At 42.1% G+C, this 20,909-nt stretch overlaps 2 protein-coding genes across 2 annotated transcripts; both read left to right on the top strand.

The window, feature by feature from the left end:
• The first annotated feature begins 9,994 nt into the window (after window positions 1-9,994).
• LOC131989272 (C-reactive protein-like) lies at window positions 9,995-11,622 on the top strand. The gene is made up of 5 exons (XM_059354462.1): window positions 9,995-10,058; window positions 10,200-10,254; window positions 10,791-10,893; window positions 10,992-11,283; window positions 11,392-11,622. Exons 2-5 carry the CDS (start codon window positions 10,200-10,202, stop codon window positions 11,620-11,622), a joined length of 681 nt encoding a protein of 226 aa, XP_059210445.1. The 5' UTR covers window positions 9,995-10,058.
• Window positions 11,623-14,193: 2,571 nt separating this feature from the next.
• LOC131989999 (C-reactive protein-like) lies at window positions 14,194-16,132 on the top strand. The gene is made up of 5 exons (XM_059355384.1): window positions 14,194-14,261; window positions 14,403-14,457; window positions 14,995-15,097; window positions 15,196-15,487; window positions 15,598-16,132. Exons 2-5 carry the CDS (start codon window positions 14,403-14,405, stop codon window positions 15,826-15,828), a joined length of 681 nt encoding a protein of 226 aa, XP_059211367.1. The 5' UTR covers window positions 14,194-14,261; the 3' UTR covers window positions 15,829-16,132.
• Window positions 16,133-20,909: the final 4,777 nt, after the last annotated feature.

Here is a 20,909-nt window from a genome sequence, read left to right as displayed (position 1 = left end):
TTTTTGCTTTACTATTAGAACCCTTTGCATAGCTGTAAAAAGTTACTAATGCATATACAGTGCAGTAACTACATTTTTGGGGTCAAAGGTCAAATAAATCATGATTTTTAAGCATAAAAATTACATCATAAATACATGTAGAAATAAGTGTCATATCACTTACCTACCCATAACCCATTTGGCTGGCCAGTTAAAACATGTGTAAAAAACTTTAAAGCAGTTTTTCTCAGTCTTACCCTTTGCGTAGTTACTGCAGTTAGACTTTGTAGGGCAGTACACTATGTTGAAAAATACTATGGGTGAGCTCTTTCAGAGACCGGTAAATGAATAAAAATGCTTTGTTATGGCTGAATCATTCTTGGGTTTACATGGGAAACAAACACATGATCAATTAAATCTCTGTAAGATGCTGTGACCTATTTTTTGTAAGCAAGTATCATGTATGGCTGCAGGAAAATACTTTTTTAATGACGGCAATTTTCAGAACAAAGCTCCTGTTATGTTACAAGCGAACATGGGTGTGTGTTTGTTTGTTTTTTATTTTATTTCCTGCTCCAACCAAAAGGTATTTGTGTTCCAGACGTACATGGGTATTAAACACATGATCAATTAAATCTCTGTAAGATGCTGTGACCTATTCTTTGTAAGCAAGTGTCACAAAGTCACCAGGAGAGACTTTTTTGTGTGTTTTGCAGTGTATTGATTTATTCCTTATTGTTTTGAGGTGCCTCTCTCTCCTGTGGCTGAAGGACCTCCCCCTGCAGCAACCTGGCACACCTGCAAACACTTATCACCTTCCAAATAGATAAGGAGGAGGCAGAGCAGCAGAGAGAGGAGCTGGCTGGACTCTACCGTGTTCCCCCCTTACCTACAGTTGTTTTTACAAACCTGCCTGTGTAAATAAACTGCCTTATGTGATCTCTGACTCTGCCTACTTGTGGAACCAGAGAACAACGAAACCTGTTACACAAGTATCATGTATGGCTGCAGGAAAATATTTTTTTGATGACGGCATTGTTTTTTTTAATTGTATTTCCCGGGACAACCAAAAGGTATTTGTGTTCCATACTTTTATAATGACTCATTTCGCTTTCTTCTCATTTGACCTGAAAACTTGATGCATTAATCTTAACGAACTTGGTGTTCAATGCAATATCAATTCAACTTAAATAACATATATATCCAAGACAAACGTGATGCTAAGTTATTTTTCTTGTTCGCATATATCATAACCTTTATATATTGCCAATTTAATGAAATGTTTTTGAATCTTTGTGTTTTCTGTTGGCATATTTCAACACAGCTACTCTGACGTAGCGTACCGACACTTCTCACAACCAGACGGTAATATTCTGCCCTCTCTATGTGAGTTTGGGACAAGGAGCAAGAAAATACATACTTAACAGGAAATAGGCTAAAAGCAACATCAGTTTTTTGGTACTAGGAAGAATAATACAATGCGAGAGCGTGTGAAGGATTGCAGATTGCGTGTGCAGATAATGCTGTTAGATTCTGGAACAAGGAAATACATACCAAGTCTGCAGCATTGACAAATGCCATAACCATTTTTCTTCATTTGCTTGACAGTTTCCTTCTCTGAATGAACCCAATCACATTATATCACATTATTATAGTATGAGAGAGAGCATGAATGGTTGTCTGTCTCTATGTGTCTGCCCTGCGTTAGTCTGGTGGTCTGTCATTGTTGTCAGGGTTTTCAGAGACTCTTATGCTACCTATACACCAGAAGACTTTGAAAAGATTTGGAAAGACTCCTGCAAGACTATCAGCTCACACCTGCTCACATCTGAAGACAAGTATTTAGAGTTTTTAGTCCCAGCCTAGTCTCACACTGAGATCCTACAAAGACTGTGAATCTTGCAGGGTCACTATTTACAAGACTACAACTAGAGTCTTTTAGCATTTTTACCTACCATGCAATGTTTGTGTGTGCAGTGGTTTGTGTTGGAAAAAAAGAAAAGAAGACGCCACAAAATGCCCCTCACAAAGCTGAAAAGGGGGTTCTGTTTTTCTGACATGAAAAGTTGACTATTTTACAGTAAAAATAGACAAGAAGAATAGATAAGGAAGAATAAAGGAAAGGAAAATTTAGAAAAGAATTCATGATATACATTTATGTCCTATTTAATTATATTTAATTTATTTGTTTAATAAGAATAATTATACTTATCATCTCTATCAACTTTCATTTAGTTAATCACACATTAATCATCAATTATTTATTACTTATTTATGTATACATTTATTTATACATTTTAACTGGGTCTGCTTACTATTCTTTTTACTATGAAACAGCGCCCCCGAAATCCCGCTTGTGGCCGTAAATATATTACATCTCTATATTTGTATTTAGGCTTGAGCTTACTAACATTATTGTGATGTAACTTTTTCCTGTCGAAGTGGTTTTACTGGCCGGTCTGCTCATCTATTGGTTGTTGATTGTGTTCCGTCACTGCGACTTGCGATCATATCAAACACGTTTGATATGATCGCAAACCAAAGACTAGGAAAAGACTGATATGAAACAGCGCAGATTACTACCTTACACTTAACGATCGGGATGACGGGAGCGCGCTGTGACTCCAGTAAGACTCCTAGATTTACTAAAGACTTTCAGTTTTTAGTCTGGGACTGGGAAAATCGTTTGGTGTAAGCCCAGCATTCGTTATATTGAGTTTATTTTGTTTTCATGCCATATCATTAACTCCCCTGTCATTTCAGATCCTGCCACTCCCACTTGCCAGGCAATCAGTTCATTCCCTTCACCTGGGTTTCCATGCTCATCTCATCACCTGCAGGCCATTCCCTCATTAGTTCCCGTGTATTTATACTGGTCCACTTCCACTTGTTCTCTGCCAGATGGTCTTGTGTTTTCACCAAGCTTTCCAGCGTTCTCTTGTCTGTTTTTTCCTGATCTACCTGTTCTGAACCTGCCTGTTTATTTGATTTTGGATTCCTGCCCGCCCCTTGTCGGATTTGTTTGCCTGTTTGGACTGATCTCCCGGTTTTGACCTTTTTCCTGAATATTTAAGTAAACAGAGTTTCCTGCTGTCTCTGTGTTGTGCTTTTGGGTTCTACTCTGCCACTACTGCTGATCTTTACTACTTTACTATCTGGCCAACATGAACCCAGCCGACTCAGATTCACTCCAAGAGCAGCTGGAGGCGCAGACCAGCGCCATTCAGCGCCACGATGAACAACTTACCTCCATAGCAGGAGGTTTGCAGGATATGGCAACTCGTCACGAGAGGAGCATGAGTTCCGTCCAGGAATATTTTCAGAGACTCCCTGTCGGGCCGTGGATCAGGTCCCACTCCGTCCTCCAGCCCGGACCCCGGACCACTCCAGTGTCGGAGGTGTGATTGCCTCCTCCAGATCAATATTTCGGTGCTCCTGGTTCCTGCCGGCCATTCCTTGTTCAGTGTTCCCTAGCCTTCGAACTCCAGTCCTCCGCCTTTCCTACCAAGAGGTCCCGGGTGGCGTACATTGTCTCTCTGCTCTAAGGCAGAGCCAAAGACTGGGGAACAGCTGAGTGGGAGAAGGAATCCTCCATCTGCTCGTCGGTCAGACTGTTCTCCGCCGAGCTCCAGAAAGTCTTTGATCACGCCACACCCGGAAGAGAGGCTGCTCGGGGTTTGTTCAACCTGACACGGGGAGAAATCCGTGTCTGACTACTCCATCGAGTTCTGCACCATGGCAGCTGAGAGCAACTGGAAAGCTGCCTTGCTTTTGGATGCTTTCTACCATGGACTCTCCAACCGCATTAAGGACGAGCTGGCAGTCCGCGATCTTCCAGCCGACTTGGATAAGCTTGTCGCACTCTCCATCCGCATTGAAGAAGAAGAAGAAGAGAGAGGATCCTATCAGCTGTTCCACAGTTGCCGCTGCGCCAGCCATCCTATCCTCCGCGGCTCCCTTCTGAACCAGCCTCCTGCGCCTCTAGCGACTCTCCAGATGCATGGCGGAACGACAGCGCCGCCTGCAGGAGAACCGATGCATGTACCGCGGCCAGGATGGCCATTTTGTGTCATCCTGCCCGGTAAAAGACAGGACGAATCATGGACCTGGAAATGCCCTCCCGACCTTTAATTCATGCTCAACTGAGCTGTGCTGGGATTAATCACACTGTCTCAGTTCTGATAGGCTCTGGTGCCGACACCAACCTCCTGGACATTACTCTTGCCTCCCAGCTGGGTATCGGTCAGGAGGCTCTGGGGAAGCCCATCCAAGCCGCTGCTCTCGACGGTCGTCTTCTCTGCAAGGTCACACATGGTTCGACTCCCCTTCCTATGACCATGTCACGTAACCACAGTGAAACACTCACCTTTCACCTCATCCATGCACCACAACAGCCGGTCATTTTGGGGTATCCCTGGCTCAAGAGACATAATGCACATATAGACTGGGCTCTGGGAACTATACTGCAGTGGAGTGCTCAGTGTCATGCTGTCTGTTTGAAATCTGCCGTCATCTGCTCCTAGTTTGCCAGAAGTCATTTCGGAGTTTTCAGATCTGTCAGTTCCTAAGGATTACCTGTAGGGATGGGTACCGAACTCGGTACTTTTATAGGTACCGACCGAATTCCGTCGGTACTACCGAGTACCGATTCATGTAAAATCAAACGGTACCATGTTTCGGTACCTAAACAGCGTTAACTTGACTGATTTCAACCTGTTTTTATTTCACGTCTTTGATTAACAAGCGTGCTGACAATCGCACTATTTTTTATTTACCTCCTCGTCTGGGCCTGTCTGCTCACCGCGGACACTAGCTGCTGCCCTCTTCCACCCCGGCGCAGAGACGAACAGCCCAGCTCTAGGTAATATCAGTAATATTACCTGCCACTTTACTCCAAACTGCCTCGCTGAAATTAAATCCCTCGGACTCCTGCATCATCCTCGATATGTGCACAGAGCAGCCCGACTCAACTTTGTTTATTCCAACCATGCCATGCCCACAATACTGTCTGACCGGTGCTCCGCCACATAGCTACAACGTCATCACAACAAATCACACATGCACACTTGCAATCTGAGAGCGCTCCTCTGTGTTGACAGCATCATCCACCACCCAACCTCTGTTCCGGCATCCTTTGATAACACTGCAACCTTCATGTTACAAAATGCACGTTCACTCAACAATAAAGCACTGCTGATCCTGGATGTTATATTGTTTTGATGTATTTTTTTAAGTTTATATTTTGAGAAATAAATATGTTGGAATGAAAAATTTAGATTTTATTATTAAACAAATGAACATTTATTACCACATAAACAAATGCAAAAGTACCGAAAATTAGTACCGTTGAGTACCAATACCAATTCCCAGGTACCGGGTATCGGTACCGTATCGGTTCAAATGTGAAAGGTACCCATCCCTAATTACCTGGATCTTAAGGAAGCCTTTAACAAAACACGGGCCACCTCTTTGCCGCCACATGGCCCATATGACTGTGCAATTGACCTCCTCCCGGGTACTTCTCCCCCTAAGGGCCGACTCTTCTCTCTGTCTGCCCCGGAGACCAAGGCCATGGAGAGGTATATTAACGACTCCTTGGCTGCAGGTCTCATTCGACCGTCATCATCTCCTGCTGGAACGGGGTTTTTCTTTGAGGGGAAGAAGGACAAATCTCTGCGGCCTTGCATTGACTACGGGGACTCAATGACATTAAGATCAAAAACACAGGTACCCTCTTCCACTAATCTCCTCAGCCTTTGAACTGCTACAGGGAGCTACCATTTTTTCCAAACTCGACCTCCGCAACGCTTACCATTTAGTAAGAATTAGGGAAGGGGACGAGTGGAGGACTGCCTTCAACACTCCTAGTGGGCACTATGAGTATTTAGTTATGCCATTTGGTCTCACCAATGCCCCTGCTGTCTTCCAGGGTTTGGTTAATGATGTCCTTCGGGATCTACTAAATATCTGTGTTTTTGTTTACCTGGATGATATTCTTGTCTTCTCCAAGTCCAAACAGGAGCATGTGGTACATGTACGCCAAGTCCTTCAGAGGCTTCTGGAGAATCAGCTCTTCATTAAGGCGGAGAAATGGCAGTTCCACGTCTCAGAGGTATCCTTCCTGGGGTTCATCATCAACACTGGTAACATCCGGATGGACCCAGCCAAGACCAGGGCGGTCACCGACTGGCCTGCTCCTTCCACGCGCAAGGAACCTCAATGCTTCCTGGGGTTCGCAAACTTCTACCGACGGTTCATCCGAAACTACAGCTCGGTAGCGGCTCCTCTCACCGCACTCACCTCCCTGAAAGAGCCTTTCCAATGGTCCGCTGCTGCTGACAGAGCTTTTGGTGAGTTGAAGTCAAGATTCTCCTCAGATCCCATCCTCATATTCCCTGACCCCTCTCGCCAGTTTATTGTTAAAGTGGATGCCTTGGACACTGGTGTGGGGGCAGTTCTGTCTCAGCGGTCGGCAGAGGATCAGAAGGTTCACCCGTGTGCCTTCTTCTCCCGGAAGCTGTCTCCTGCGGAGAGGAATTATGACATAGGGGACCGGGAGCTGTTGGCGGAGGAGTGGAGACACTGGTTGGAGGGAGCAGAGCAGCCGTTTGTGGTCTGGACAGTTCACAAAAAAATAGAATACATTCGTTCAGCCAAGCGGTTGAACTCCCATCAAGCAAGGTGGGCCCTCTTCTTTAACCGCTTTGAATCCCTCTCCTACCGACCAGGCTCTAAGAACATCAAACCCGACGCCCTGTCCCATCAGTTCCAGCCAGAGAGCTCTCCTAGCCATCCTGAAGACATCCTCCCTCCGACATGTGTCATCGGTGCAGTAACCTTGCCATGCCGAACACCCTGCTCCCAGTGCTTGTCCTGATAACTGAATCAGAACCTGTTTGTTCCTGCCAGCCTCCATCCTCAGGTCCTCCAGTGGGGTCACTCTTCTCGCCTGGCTTGTCACCCTGGGGTGAGACGCACCCTAGCACTGTTACAGCAACGGTTCTGGTGGTCCTCCATGGAGGTGGACACCAAGGTTTTCATGCTTGCCAGATCTGCTCCCAACACAAGAGTACTCACCAAGCTCCCTCCAGCCTCCCTCATCCCCTGCTCGTTCCTTGTCGCCCCTGGTCCCACATCTCTTTGGACTTTGTCACTGGCCTACCACCCTCTGACGGTAACACAGTCATACTCACGGTTATTGATCGGTTTTCCAAAACCACCAACCTTATTCTATTACCCAAATTACCCACTGCCAAAGAAACTGCTGAAGTCATGCTGCAACATGTGTTCCGGCTGCATGTTCTCCCCTGTGATGTGGTGAGTTTTGCAGTCTGCTGGGGGCCACCGTCAGTCTGTCATAATCTAATGGCCAGGCTGAACGGATGAATCAAGAAATGGAGACGGTGCTGCACTCTGACCTCCCGCAACCCATCCTCATGGTCTAAACAACTCCTTCTCAGTTTTCCAGTGCTCCCGGGGTTACCAACCACCGCTCTTCCCTGAGCAGGAACGTGAGGCCAGCGTTCCCTCAGTCCAGGCATTCATCAGACGATGTTGACGCACTTGGATGCAAGCCAGGTCTACCCATTTGCGCTCCTCGAACCGGTACCCTGAACCCCGATACACCCCGGGGCAGCACGACTGGTTATCAACGCGCGATCTTCCTCTCAGAGTGGAGTCCAAGAAGTTGGCTCCTTGTTTTGTGGGTCCTTTCCCCATCTCGAATGTCATCAACTCGGCAGCGGTCCGCCTTCGCCTACCAGGGTCCATGAGGATTCACCCCACCTTCCACGTCTCCAGGGTCAAACCCGTTAATGAGAGCCCGCTTCAGCCCGTTTCTTTATCCAACCAGTTTGAAGATGCTCTCTCGCTGACCTTGTAGAAGTTTGGGACAAGGAAATACATACTAAGCAGGAAATAGGCTAAAAGCAGCATCAGTTTTTTAAAAAAAAAATGTATTTTTATTTTTATCCCACGATTTTGTAACCCATTTTATTTATCACCCAGTTTGTCCTAATTCATGATCCTGGGCGCTACCTCATCCCTGTCGGTCTGGGGAGAGCCCTGAACTGGCCACATGCTTCCTCCGATACATGCGGAGTTAGCAGATAGCAGTTAGCAGACCGCTAACTTATTTTTTATATATAAATATATAATATATATATATAATATATAAATATATGTTAATATATCAAAGCATGTCTGCCGTCCATTTCCCCCATGATCACCAACATAATTAATTCCTCCCTCACTACTGGTACTGTGCCCCCCATTCTCAAACTGGCTGCCATCACACCTATCCTGAAAAAACCCGGTGCTGACCCAGCTGAACTTAACCACTATCGACCCATCTCCAACCTCCCCTTCATCTCTAAAACACTTGAAAGGCTGGTCGCCGAACAACTACAGTCCCACCTCGATACAAACAATCTTCATGAACCCTTCCAATCCGGCGTCCTTAATTTGTACAATTAAGGAACCACAAGTCTGGGTGTCTCACTGGGTGTCCCCCAGGGGTCAGTATTGGGTCCACTTCTCTTCACCATTTACCTCCTCCCCCTGGGCACAATCCTCCGTCACCATGGGGTCCATTTTCACTGCTACGCCGACGACACACAGGTCTACATCTCCTCCAAACCCACCGCTGCCATCCCCCCCATCTCACTCACCACCTGCCTTGAAGACATCCGGAGCTGGATGAGCAGGAACTTCCTCAAACTTAACGGCAATAAAACCGAGGCCCTGCTCATCGGCTCCAAATCCACCCTCACCAAATCACAACACACCCCAGCTCCACCCATCATCGTCGACGGATTCCCTGTACCCTTCTCCTCCCAAGTTAAGAGCCTCGGCGTCATTCTGGACAACACCCTCTCATTTGCACCCCATATTCAAAACATCACCCGGACTGCATTCTTCCACCTCCGCAACATCTCCAGACTCCGCCCATCACTGACCCAATCCAGCACCGAAACCCTGGTCCACTCATTTGTCACATCACGCATCGACTACTGCAATGCCCTCCTCACTGGACTCCCCATCAAACTCATCAACAGACTGCAAATAATTCAGAACTCGGCCGCCCGGATCATCACCCGCACCAAATCAACTGACCACATCACCCCTGTTCTCATTCAACTCCACTGGCTCCCGGTACAATACCGCATCCACTACAAGAACCTCCTCCTCACCTACAAAGCTCTCCACAACCTAGCCCCCACTTACCTCTGCGACCTCCTTCAAGAATACACTCCCTCCCGCTCCCTCCGCTCATCCTCTGCTGGACTATTAATCACCCCCACATCACGCCTCAGTACCATGGGTGCCCGATCCTTCAGCTGCTCAGCACCCAGGCTCTGGAACTCCCTCCCCCCACACATAAGACAGTCTGACACCATCACAACCTTCAAGTCACAACTCAAAACTCACCTGTTCAAACTGGCATACACTCTGTAACTGGACACTAATTCACTTGCTTTTATCATATTGTCTTGTTTTTACCATGTCGTGATGTTTTTACCTTGTTGTCTTGTTTTTAAAGATGTTTATGATTTTAGACTTTGGGTGACATGAAAGGCGCCCATAAATTAAATGTATATATATATATATATATAAGATATAGATATCTTAAACCATGAAAAGCAAAGCAAACCATGTAACCAATCAATGAATCAGTAAAAGGTTTTCCAATTCAAATGACTTTCTTTCCTTCCATTTCATCTCCTCATTTAAATCCTTCCCCAATTCTACAAAATGCAAAAGTATATTGAAAAAAACAAAAAAAAAAAAAGAAGTCATAGTGTAGTTTGTCAGAAAATGCCATAAAATGATTTGGAATAGTGAATTCATCATGGTACTAGTATATAATGTCAAAAAACAGCAACAAAAACCCCCACCATATGTTAGTACGTCCAAAAGAAAAAGTCAAGGAAGGAAGTCATAGTCATTTTTGATGGCAGTGTTCCATCACAGGATTCTGAAACACATCGACAGACGTCGACTGGCATCAGGAAGCAGTGACAGTATAAAACTTGCCTCCTGTTCACTGTTAAGCACAACATCCAGGCACAGACTCAAAGGTAAGATCGATCCAATGCAAAATAGATCAAATGAAGGTGACTGCACTGCACACTGGTAGTTAATAGCAACACAACAGCATCTGATGTGTAAGATTTAAAGTGGCATTTCAATTTGTGTCTTTTTATTTGTGTTTGTATCAGATGGCATTTTTTCTTCTCCTGGTGATGTTGGCCACATGTGCTGCAGTTCCTGAAGGTAAGAAATATATATTCTTTATGTAACAGAGGGAATAGAAAATTATTTTTCACAATAAAGTTACATGCAAATGTGCACATGAAACAATTATATCATTGCATTGGGGAAAAACATGTAAAATGTATGTATAAATTAGTTACTTAAGTACATCTTTTGTGCTTGTGATGATAAATCAAATTGTTTCTTTTCATGATATGAGAATGTTATTGAACTCTTAAACTGAACTAACTTTTTTGAATGATGCAAACAAGGAAGTTTGTTTTATGCTGCACAGGATAGATATATTTAGTGTAATGCTAATATACAGAAGTAAAAACATTATACTACATTTTGTCATATTAGAACCAAATATTTGTCACATTAAAATGAAAAAAATAAATAGCAGACCACATCTGAAATACTTACTTACTCAAGCATCTCTTCATTTTATTGAGGAAAACATATCTGTTAAATATTGGGCTGCTGTGTGTTGTTGTAGAAAGTATTTGTGTACTGTATGTCTTACGTGCCATTTTTCTTCCTTCTTTTTTTCATAGATCTATCGGATAAAATGTTGACTTTCCCACAGGAAACCAAGACAGCTAATGTAAAAGTGACCACGTCAGTCCAGGATTTCCGTGCTGTAACTGTCTGTCTCAGGTAGTGTTTGAAGTGCAAAATGCAAAATATAGCGCAGCATACCTCTGATTATAAAAGCATCATATTTTTTGATTTCTTTATTCTCTCAATGCCTGCAGATCCATTACAGACCTTCGCAGAGACCACACACTTTTCTCTCTGGCGACACCTTCTCATCCCAATGCCTTCTCGATATTCTGGGTGACGTCAACAAATTTGTTTTTGGTCGGTGTCGGCCAACCTTTCACAAGATTTGGAGCATTGGACTACAAACTGAACGAGTGGCACTCTATTTGCGCCACATGGAATTCTGCGTCTGGTCTGGTGCAGCTGTGGGTAGATGGAAAGCCCTCAATTAGGAAATACATTGGTGGATCAAGAATCAGTAGACCCAGTGTTATCCTCGGACAGGTAAACAATGTTGCTTATATAATTCCATCAGTTTTTTGAAGTTTTGATTTCACAATAAAAATGATTCAGCATACACGTTTTTATCTCCACTCTCTGTAATCACTACAGGAGCAGGATTCCTATGGTGGAGGTTTTGACATTAAACAGTCTTTCGTCGGCATGCTGTCTGATGTCCACATGTGGGACTACGTCATTTCACCCCGTGAGATCCAGCGCTACATGGATGATCGATACTTCACTCCAGGGAATGCGATCAACTGGAGGGCTCTGGAGTGCCGCATCACTGGAAGAGTGCTGAACGAAGACAAGCAAGTGCCCTGTGTGGTCTCGTCCCACTAAAACAAGAGCATAATAATCCTCCACACAGGGTCTTTTCTTTTTATTATGAAATGCCAACACCCTGTAGACTTGAATGGTGGCTTGTAGCTTAGTCTTAGGGAAGTTTGGTGACTTTTTTTCAGCTTCAAATGTGCAACTGCAGTCCTGTCTCATGTCTGCATTCTGACTTAAACATTTAACAATAATCAGCACATCAGTGGAGGGCAGGGGGCCCTGAAAGTTTTGCATCTCTTGATAACAGCTCAACAAGCTGTGATGCAACATATTTCTTCTAATCTGTATCATGTTTCAGAGGCTCAATCCAGCTCTGAGGTTCAACCAGACCTCTACTTTGTACATTACATGTATCTACTGTAGCTTATAGGAAATCAGACAGTCCATATAAAGACATGGCTAGTTCTGGGGTTGCTACATCAGAGTCTTCGAGGGAGTCATTTCCACTGGGGTTGGGGGCGGGGGTATTGCTCCTGCTTTTTAAAATCTTTTGTGTGTGTGTGTACCTGTGTGTTTCAGATTTATTATTGCTGATTTTTTATCTTAAACCCTGAAAAGAAATAAGAAAAATGTAACCAAACTATGATTAAGAAAAAAGTTTTCCAATTCAAATGTAACTTTGAAAAATAAATTTCTTTGCATGAATAATTAATTGTCTTTTCTTCCATTTCATCTCCTGATTTAAAATATTTTCATCCCAATTGTACAAAATATAAATGCCTAATATTATAATATATAAACAAAACAAAAAACACCCTACTCTACTGCCCTATAAAGCCTAACTGCAGTAATTACATTTTTGGTTGAAATTGAGTCGTAGCTATAAATGAACACCTTGATGTCTTTTTTTATCTTGTGACAGTTTTAGATTTGAATGTAGGTTTATTTCAGAGAAATAATGATATAAAAATTGTAGTAACGACAAAATCCAACTCAAATCCAAAGCAGACTGTGATATGGTGTAGCCTCGTATTTCTTCATTGTGTTGAATAGTGAAGACAAGAATAATAAAAAATTATAAGTTCATTTTATAGGGAAATTATTATCTAGATAGTAATTAACTGTAAGTAAAAAAAAAGTGAGATAAAATTATATTAAGACTAAAATATAACTTTACTTTATAATATGAGGTCTGAAATACACAAATATTTGAATAGAGTTGTTGAACACTTTTAAATACACTTATAACAATCAATTTGAAAATGTTTATTCATTGAAAACAAAATATAAAAGCTGAAAGAAGACAACAATTGTAGTTACTGCACTCTGTTTTTGCTTTACTATTAGAACCTTTTGCATAGCTGTAAAAAGTTACTAATGCATATACAGTGCAGTAACTTCATTTTTGGGGTCAAAGGTCAAATAAATCATGATTTTTAAGCATAAAAATTACATCATAAATACATGTAGAAATAAGTGTCATATCACTTACCTACCCATAACCCATTTGGCTGGCCAGTTAAAACGTGTAAAAAAAACTTTAAAGCAGTTTTTCTCAGTTTTACCCTTTGCGTAGTTACTGCATTTTGACTTTGTAGGGCAGTACACTATGTTGAAAAATACTATGGGTGAGCTCTTTCAGAGACCGGTAAATGAATGAAAATGCTTTGTTATGGCTGAATCATTCTTGGGTTTACATGGGAAACAAACACATGATCAATTAAATCTCTGTAAGATGCTGTGACCTATTTTTTGTAAGCAAGTATCATGTATGGCTGCAGGAAAATACTTTTTTAATGACGGCAATTTTCAGAACAAAGCTCCTGTTATGTTACAAGCGAACATGGGTGTGTGTTTGTTTTTTTCAATTTTATTTCCTGCTCCAACCAAAAGGTATTTGTGTTCCAGACTTACATGGGTATTAAACACATGATCAATTAAATCTCTGTAAGATGCTGTGACCTATTCTTTGTAAGCAAGTGTCACAAAGTCACCAGGAGAGACTTTTTTGTGTGTTTTGCTGCCTTATGTGATCTCTGACTCTGCCTACTTGTGGAACCAGAGAACAAAGAAACCTGTTACACAAGTATCATGTATGGCTGCAGGAAAATATTTTTTTGATGACGCCATTGTTTTTTTAAATTGTATTTCCCGGTACAACCAAAAGGTATTTGTGTTCCATACTTTTATAATGACTCATTTGCCTTTCTTCTCATTTGACCTAAAAAAAACTTGATGCATTAATCTTAACGAACTTGGTGTTCAATGCAATATCAATTTAAGTTAAATAACATATACATCTAAGACAAACGTGATGCTAAGTTATTATTCTTGTTAGCATATATCATAACCTTTATATATTGCCAATTTAATGAAATGTTTTTGAATCTTTGTGTTCAGGGCTGCCCCTGACCAAAATGGGGCCCTAAGCAAAAAAATGTCTTCGGGCCTAAATCTGAGTAACAAAGAATAATTAAAAATTAACAGTTTTTTGTAGACACAAGTTGATGTTACTAACAGTAAGACCCTTGAGTCTTTCAGGCACTGAAAGAGTGCAAAACAAGCATGTGTGCCTTTTACAGATGCAAAGTCATCAATGAGGTCGTCATGTGACAGCTGCTGTCGATTGGCATCAGGAAGCAGTGACAGTATAAAAATTGCCTCCTGTTCACTGTTAAGCACAACATCCAGGCACAGACTCAAAGGTAAGATCGATCCAATGCAAAATAGATCAAATGAAGGTGACTGCACTGCACACTGGTAGTTAATAGCAACACAACAGCATCTGATGTGTAAGATTTAAAGTCGCATTTCAATTTGTGTCTTTTTATTTGTGTTTGTATCAGATGGCATTTTTTCTTCTCCTGGTGATGTTGGCCACATGTGCTGCAGTTCCTGAAGGTAAGAAATATATATTCTTTATGTAACAGAGGGAATAGAAAATTATTTTTCACAATAAAGTTACATGCAAATGTGCACATGAAACAATTATATCATTGCATTGGGGAAAAACATGTAAAATGTATGTATAAATTAGTTACTTAAGTACATCTTTAATCAATAAAATCAAAAATAAATCAAATTGTTTCTTTTCATGATATGAGAATGGTATTGAACTCTTAAACTGAACTAACTTTTTTGAATGATGCAAACAAGAAAGTTTGTTTTATGCTGCACAGGATAGATATATTTAGTGTAATGCTAATATACAGAAGTAAAAACATTATACTACATTTTGTCATATTAGAACCAAATATTTGTCACATTGAAATGAAAAAAATAAATAGCAGACCACATCTGAAATACTTACTTACTCAAGCATCTCTTCATTTTATTGAGGAAAACATATCTGTTAAATATTGGGCTGCTGTGTGTTGTATAAAGTATTTGTGTACTGTATGTCTTACGTGCCATTTATCTTCCTTCTTTTTTTCATAGATCTATCGGATAAAATGTTGACTTTCCCACAGGAAACCAAGACAGCTAATGTAAAACTGACCACGTCAGTCCAGGATTTCCGTGCTGTAACTGTCTGTCTCAGGTAGTGTTTGAAGTGCAAAATGCAAAATATAGCGCAGCATATCTCTGATTATAAAAGTATCATATTTTTTGATTTCTTTATTCTCTCAATGCCTGCAGATCCATTACAGACCTTCGCAGAGTCCACACACATTTCTCTCTGGCGACACCTTCTCAACAAAATGCCTTTGTGATATTCTGGGGGGCGTCAACAAATTCGTTTTTTGTCCATGTTGGCCAACCTTTCACATCATTTGGAGCAATGGACTACAAACTGAACGAGTGGCACTCTATTTGCGCCACATGGAATTCTGCGTCTGGTCTGGTGCAGCTGTGGGTAGATGGAAAGCCCTCAATTAGGAAATACATTGGTGGATCAAGAATCAGTAGACCCAGTGTTATCCTTGGACAGGTAAACAATGTTGCTTATATAATTCCATCAGTTTTTTGAAGTTTTGATTTCACAAAAAAACATGTGTATGCTGTATCATTTTTAATCTCGACTCTTTGTAATCACTACAGGAGCAGGATACCTATGGTGGAGGCTTTGACATTAAACAGTCTTTCGCTGGCATGCTGTCTGATGTCCACATGTGGGACTACGTCCTTTCACCCCGTGAGATCCGGCGCTACATGGATGGTCGATACTTCACTCCAGGGAATGCGATCAACTGGAGGGCTCTGGAGTACCACATCATTGGAAGAGTGCTGAAGGAAGACAAGCAAGTGCCCTGTGTGGTCTCGTCCCACTAAAACAAGAGCATAATAATCCTCCACACAGGGTCTTTTCTTTTGATTATGAAATGCCAACACCCTGTAGACTTGAATGGTGGCTTGTAGCTTAGTCTTAGGGAAGTTTGGTGACTTTTTTTCAGCTTCAAATGTGCAACTGCAGTCCTGTCTCATGTCCGCATTCTGACTGAAACATTTAACAATAATCAGCACATCAGTGGAGGGCAGGGGGCCCTGAAAGTTTTGCATCTCTTGATAACAGCTCAACAAGCTGTGATGCAACATATTTCTTCTAATCTGTATCATGTTTCAGAGGCTCAATCCAGCTCTGAGGTTCAACCAGACCTCTACTTTTTACATTACATGTATCTACTGTAGTTTATAGGAAATCAGACAGTCCATATAAAGACATGGCTAGTTCTGGGGTTGCTACATCAGTGTCTTCGAGGGAGTCATTTCCACTGGGGTTGGGGGCGGGGGTATCGCTCCTGCTTTTTAAAATCTTTTGTGTGTGTGTACCTGTGTGTTTCAGATTTATTATTGCTGATTTTTTATCTTAAACCCTTAAAAGAAATAAGAACAATGTAACCAAAGTATGATTAAGAAAAAAGTTTTCCAATTCAAATGTAACTTTGAAAAATAAATTTCTTTGCATGAATAATTAATTGTCTTTTCTTCCATTTCATCTCCTGATTTAAAATATTTTCATATTTTTATATTATATTTTATTTTAATGTAGGTTTATTTCAGAGAAATAATGATATAAAAATTGCAGTCACGACAAAATCCAACTCAAATCCAAAACAGACTGCGATACGGTGTAGCCTCGTATTTCTTCATTGTGTTGAATAGTGAAGACAAGAATAATAAAAAATTATAAGTTCATTTTATAGGGAAATTATTATCTAGATAGTAATTAAGTGTAAGTAAAAAAAAAAGTCAGATAAAATTATATTAAGACTAAAATATAACTTTACTTCATAATATGAGGTCTGAAATACACAAATATTTGAATAGAGTTGTTGAAAACTTTTAAATATACTTATAACAAAATCAATTTCAAAATGTATTACAAAATATAAAAGCTCAAAGAAGACAACAATTGTAGTTACTGCACTCTGTTTTTGCTTTACTATTAGAACCTTTTGCATAGCTGTAAAAAAGTTACTGATGCATATACAGTGCAGTAACTACATTTTTGGGGTCAAAGGTCAAATAAATCATGATTTTTAAGCATAAAAATTACATCATAAATACATGTAGAAATAAGTGTCATATCACTTACCTACCCATAATCCATTTGGCTGGCCAGTTAAAACATGTGTAAAAAACTTTAAAGCAGTTTTTCTCAGTTTTACCCTTTGCGTAGTTACTGCAGTTAGACTTTGTAGGGCAGTACACTATGTTGAAAAATACTATGGGTGAGCTCTTTCAGAGACCGGTAAATGAATAAAAATGCTTTGTTATGGCTGAATCATTCTTGGGTTTACATGGGAAACAAACACATGATCAATTAAATCTCTGTAAGATGCTGTGACCTATTTTTTGTAAGCAAGTATCATGTATGGCTGCAGGAAAATACTTTTTTAATGACGGCAATTTTCAGAACAAAGCTCCTGTTATGTTACAAGCGAACATGGGTGTGTGTTTGTTTGTTTTTTATTTTATTTCCTGCTCCAACCAAAAGGTATTTGTGTTCCAGACGTACATGGGTATTAAACACATGATCAATTAAATCTCTGTAAGATGCTGTGACCTATTCTTTGTAAGCAAGTGTCACAAAGTCACCAGGAGAGACTTTTTTGTGTGTTTTGCAGTGTATTGATTTATTCCTTATTGTTTTGAGGTGCCTCTCTCTCCTGTGGCTGAAGGACCTCCCCCTGCAGCAACCTGGCACACCTGCAAACACTTATCACCTTCCAAATAGATAAGGAGGAGGCAGAGCAGCAGAGAGAGGAGCTGGCTGGACTCTACCGTGTTCCCCCCTTACCTACAGTTGTTTTTACAAACCTGCCTGTGTAAATAAACTGCCTTATGTGATCTCTGACTCTGCCTACTTGTGGAACCAGAGAACAACGAAACCTGTTACACAAGTATCATGTATGGCTGCAGGAAAATATTTTTTTGATGACGGCATTGTTTTTTTTAATTGTATTTCCCGGGACAACCAAAAGGTGTTTGTGTTCCATACTTTTATAATGACTCATTTCGCTTTCTTCTCATTTGACCTGAAAACTTGATGCATTAATCTTAACGAACTTGGTGTTCAATGCAATATCAATTTAACTTAAATAACATATATATCTAAGACAAACGTGATGCTAAGTTATTATTCTTGTTAGCATATATCATAACCTTTATATATTGCCAATTTAATGAAATGTTTTTGAATCTTTGTGTTTTCTGTTGGCATATTTCAACACAGCTACTCTGACGTAGCATACCGACACTTCTCACAACCAGACGGTAATATTCTGCCCTCTCTATGTGAGACACCCTGTTTCAGGATACCAACAAAGGAACATTTTGGCGCATCACTGCTGCATAATAATTTTATTCAAACGTCATGATGTCACAGTAACACGAGACTCTATGGAGCTATCTGCTAACAACAACGTTGCATCTCTTGATAACAGCTCTAAGACGCTCTCTCACTGACGTAAAAGTCGGGACAAGGAGCAAGAAAATACATACTTAACAGGAAATAGGCTAAAAGCAACATCAGTTTTTTGGTACTAGGAAGAATAATACAATGCGAGAGGGTGTGAAGGATTGCAGATTGCATGTGCAGATAATGCAGTTAGATTCTGGAACAAGGAAATACATACCAAGTCTGCAGCATTGACAAGTGCCATAACCATTTTTCTTCATTTGCTTGACAGTTTCCTTCTCTGAATAAACCCAATCACATTATAGTATGAGAGAGAGCATGAATGGTTGTCTGTCTCTATGTGTCTGCCCTGCGTTAGTCTGGTGGTCTGTCTTGTCCTGGGTGTACCCTGCCTCTCAATCATTGTTGTCAGGGTTTTCAGAGACTCTTAGTTATATTTAGTTAATTTTGTTTTCATGCCATATCATTAACTCCCCTGTCATTTCAGATCCTGCCACTCCCACCTGCCAGGCAATCAGTTCATTCCCTTCACCTGGGTTTCCATGCTCATCTCATCACCTGCAGGCCATTCCCTCATTAGTTCCCCTGTATTTATACTGGTCCACTTCCATTTGTTCTCTGCCAGATGGTCTTGTGTTTTCACCAAGCCTTCCAGTGTTCTCTTGTCTGTTTTTTCCTGATCTACCTGTTCTGAACCTGCATGTTTATTGGATTTTGGATTCCTGCCTGCCCCTTGTCGGATTTGTTTGCCTGTTTGGACTGATCTCCCGGTTTTGACCTTTTTCCTGAATATTTAAGTAAACAGAGTTTCCTGCTGTCTCTGTGTTGTGCTTTTGGGTTCTACTCTGCCACTACTGGTGATCTTTACAGTACTATCTGGCCAACATGAACCAAGCCGACTCAGATTCACTCCGAGAGCAGCTGGAGGCGCAGACCAGCGCCATTCAGCGCCACGATGAACAACTTACCTCCATAGCAGGAGGTTTGCAGGATATGGCAACTCGTCACGAGAGGAGCATGAGTTCCGTCCAGGAATATTTTCAGAGACTCTCCCTGTCGGGCCGTGGATCAGGTCCCACTCCGTCTTCCAGCCCGGACCCCGGACCACTCCAGTGTCGGAGGTGTGATTGCCTCCTCCAGATCAATATTCCGGTGCTCCTGGTTCCTGCCGGCCATTCCTTGTTCAGTGTTCCCTCGCCTTCGAACTCCAGTCCTCCGCCTTTCCTACCAAGAGGTCCCGGGTGGCGTACATTGTCTCTCTGCTCTAAGGCAGAGCCAAAGACTGGGGAACAGCTGAGTGGGAGAAGGAATCCTCCATCTGCTCGTCGGTCAGACTGTTCTCCGCCGAGCTCCGGAAAGTCTTTGATCACGCCACACCCGGAAGAGAGGCTGCTCGAGGTTTGTTCAACCTGACACGGGGAGAAATCCGTGTCTGACTACTCCATCGAGTTCTGCACCATGGCAGCTGAGAGCAACTGGAAAGCTGCCTCGCTTTTGGATGCTTTCTACCATGGACTCTCCAACCGCATTAAGGACAAGCTGGCAGTCCGCGATCTTCCAGACGACTTGGATAAGCTTGTCGCACTCTCCATCCGCATTGACAGCCGTCTTTCATGAAAGAAGAAGAGAGACAATCCTATCAGCTGTTCCACAGTTGCCGCTGCGCCAGCCATCCTATCCTCCGCGGCTCCCTTCTGAACCAGCCTCCTGCGCCTCTAGCGACTCTCCAGATGCATGGCGGAACGACAGCGCCGCCTGCAGGAGAACCGATGCATGTACTGCGGCCAGGACGGCCATTTTGTGTCATCCTGCCCGGTAAAAGACAGGACGAATCATGGACCTGGAAATGCCCTTCTGACCTTTAATTCATGCTCAACTGAGCTGTGCTGGGATTAATCACACTGTCTCAGTTCTGATAGGCTCTGGTGCCGACACCAACCTCCTGGACATTACTCTTGCCTCCCAGCTGGGTATCGGTCAGGAGGCTCTGGGGAAGCCCATCCAAGCCGCTGCTCTCGACGGTCGTCTTCTCTGCAAGGTCACACATCGTTCGACTCCCCTTCCTATGACCATGTCACGTAACCACAGTGAAACACTCACCTTTCACCTCATCCATGCACCACAACAGCCGGTCATTTTGGGGTATCCCTTGCTCAAGAGACATAATCCACACGTAGACTGGGCTCTGGGAACTATACTGCAGTGGAGTGCTCAGTGTCATGCTTTCTGTTTGAAATCTGCCGTCATCTGCTCCTAGTTTGCCAGGAGTCATTTCGGAGTTTTCAGATCTGTCAGTTCCTAAGGATTACCTGTAGGGATGGGTACCGAACTCTGTACTTTTATAGGTACCGACCGAATTCCGTCGGTACTACCGAGTACCGATTCATGTAAAATCAAACGGTACCATGTTTCGGTACCTAAACAGCGTTAAATTTAAACTGATTTCAACCTGTTTTCATTTCACGTCTTTGATTAACAAGCGTGCTGACAA

This window comes from Centropristis striata, chromosome 17, assembly GCF_030273125.1.
Source record: "Centropristis striata isolate RG_2023a ecotype Rhode Island chromosome 17, C.striata_1.0, whole genome shotgun sequence".
NCBI classification, from domain to species: domain Eukaryota; kingdom Metazoa; phylum Chordata; class Actinopteri; order Perciformes; family Serranidae; genus Centropristis; species Centropristis striata.
The sequence above is the reverse complement of the archived record's forward strand: the minus strand, read 5'-3'. Positions and strand labels throughout refer to the sequence as shown.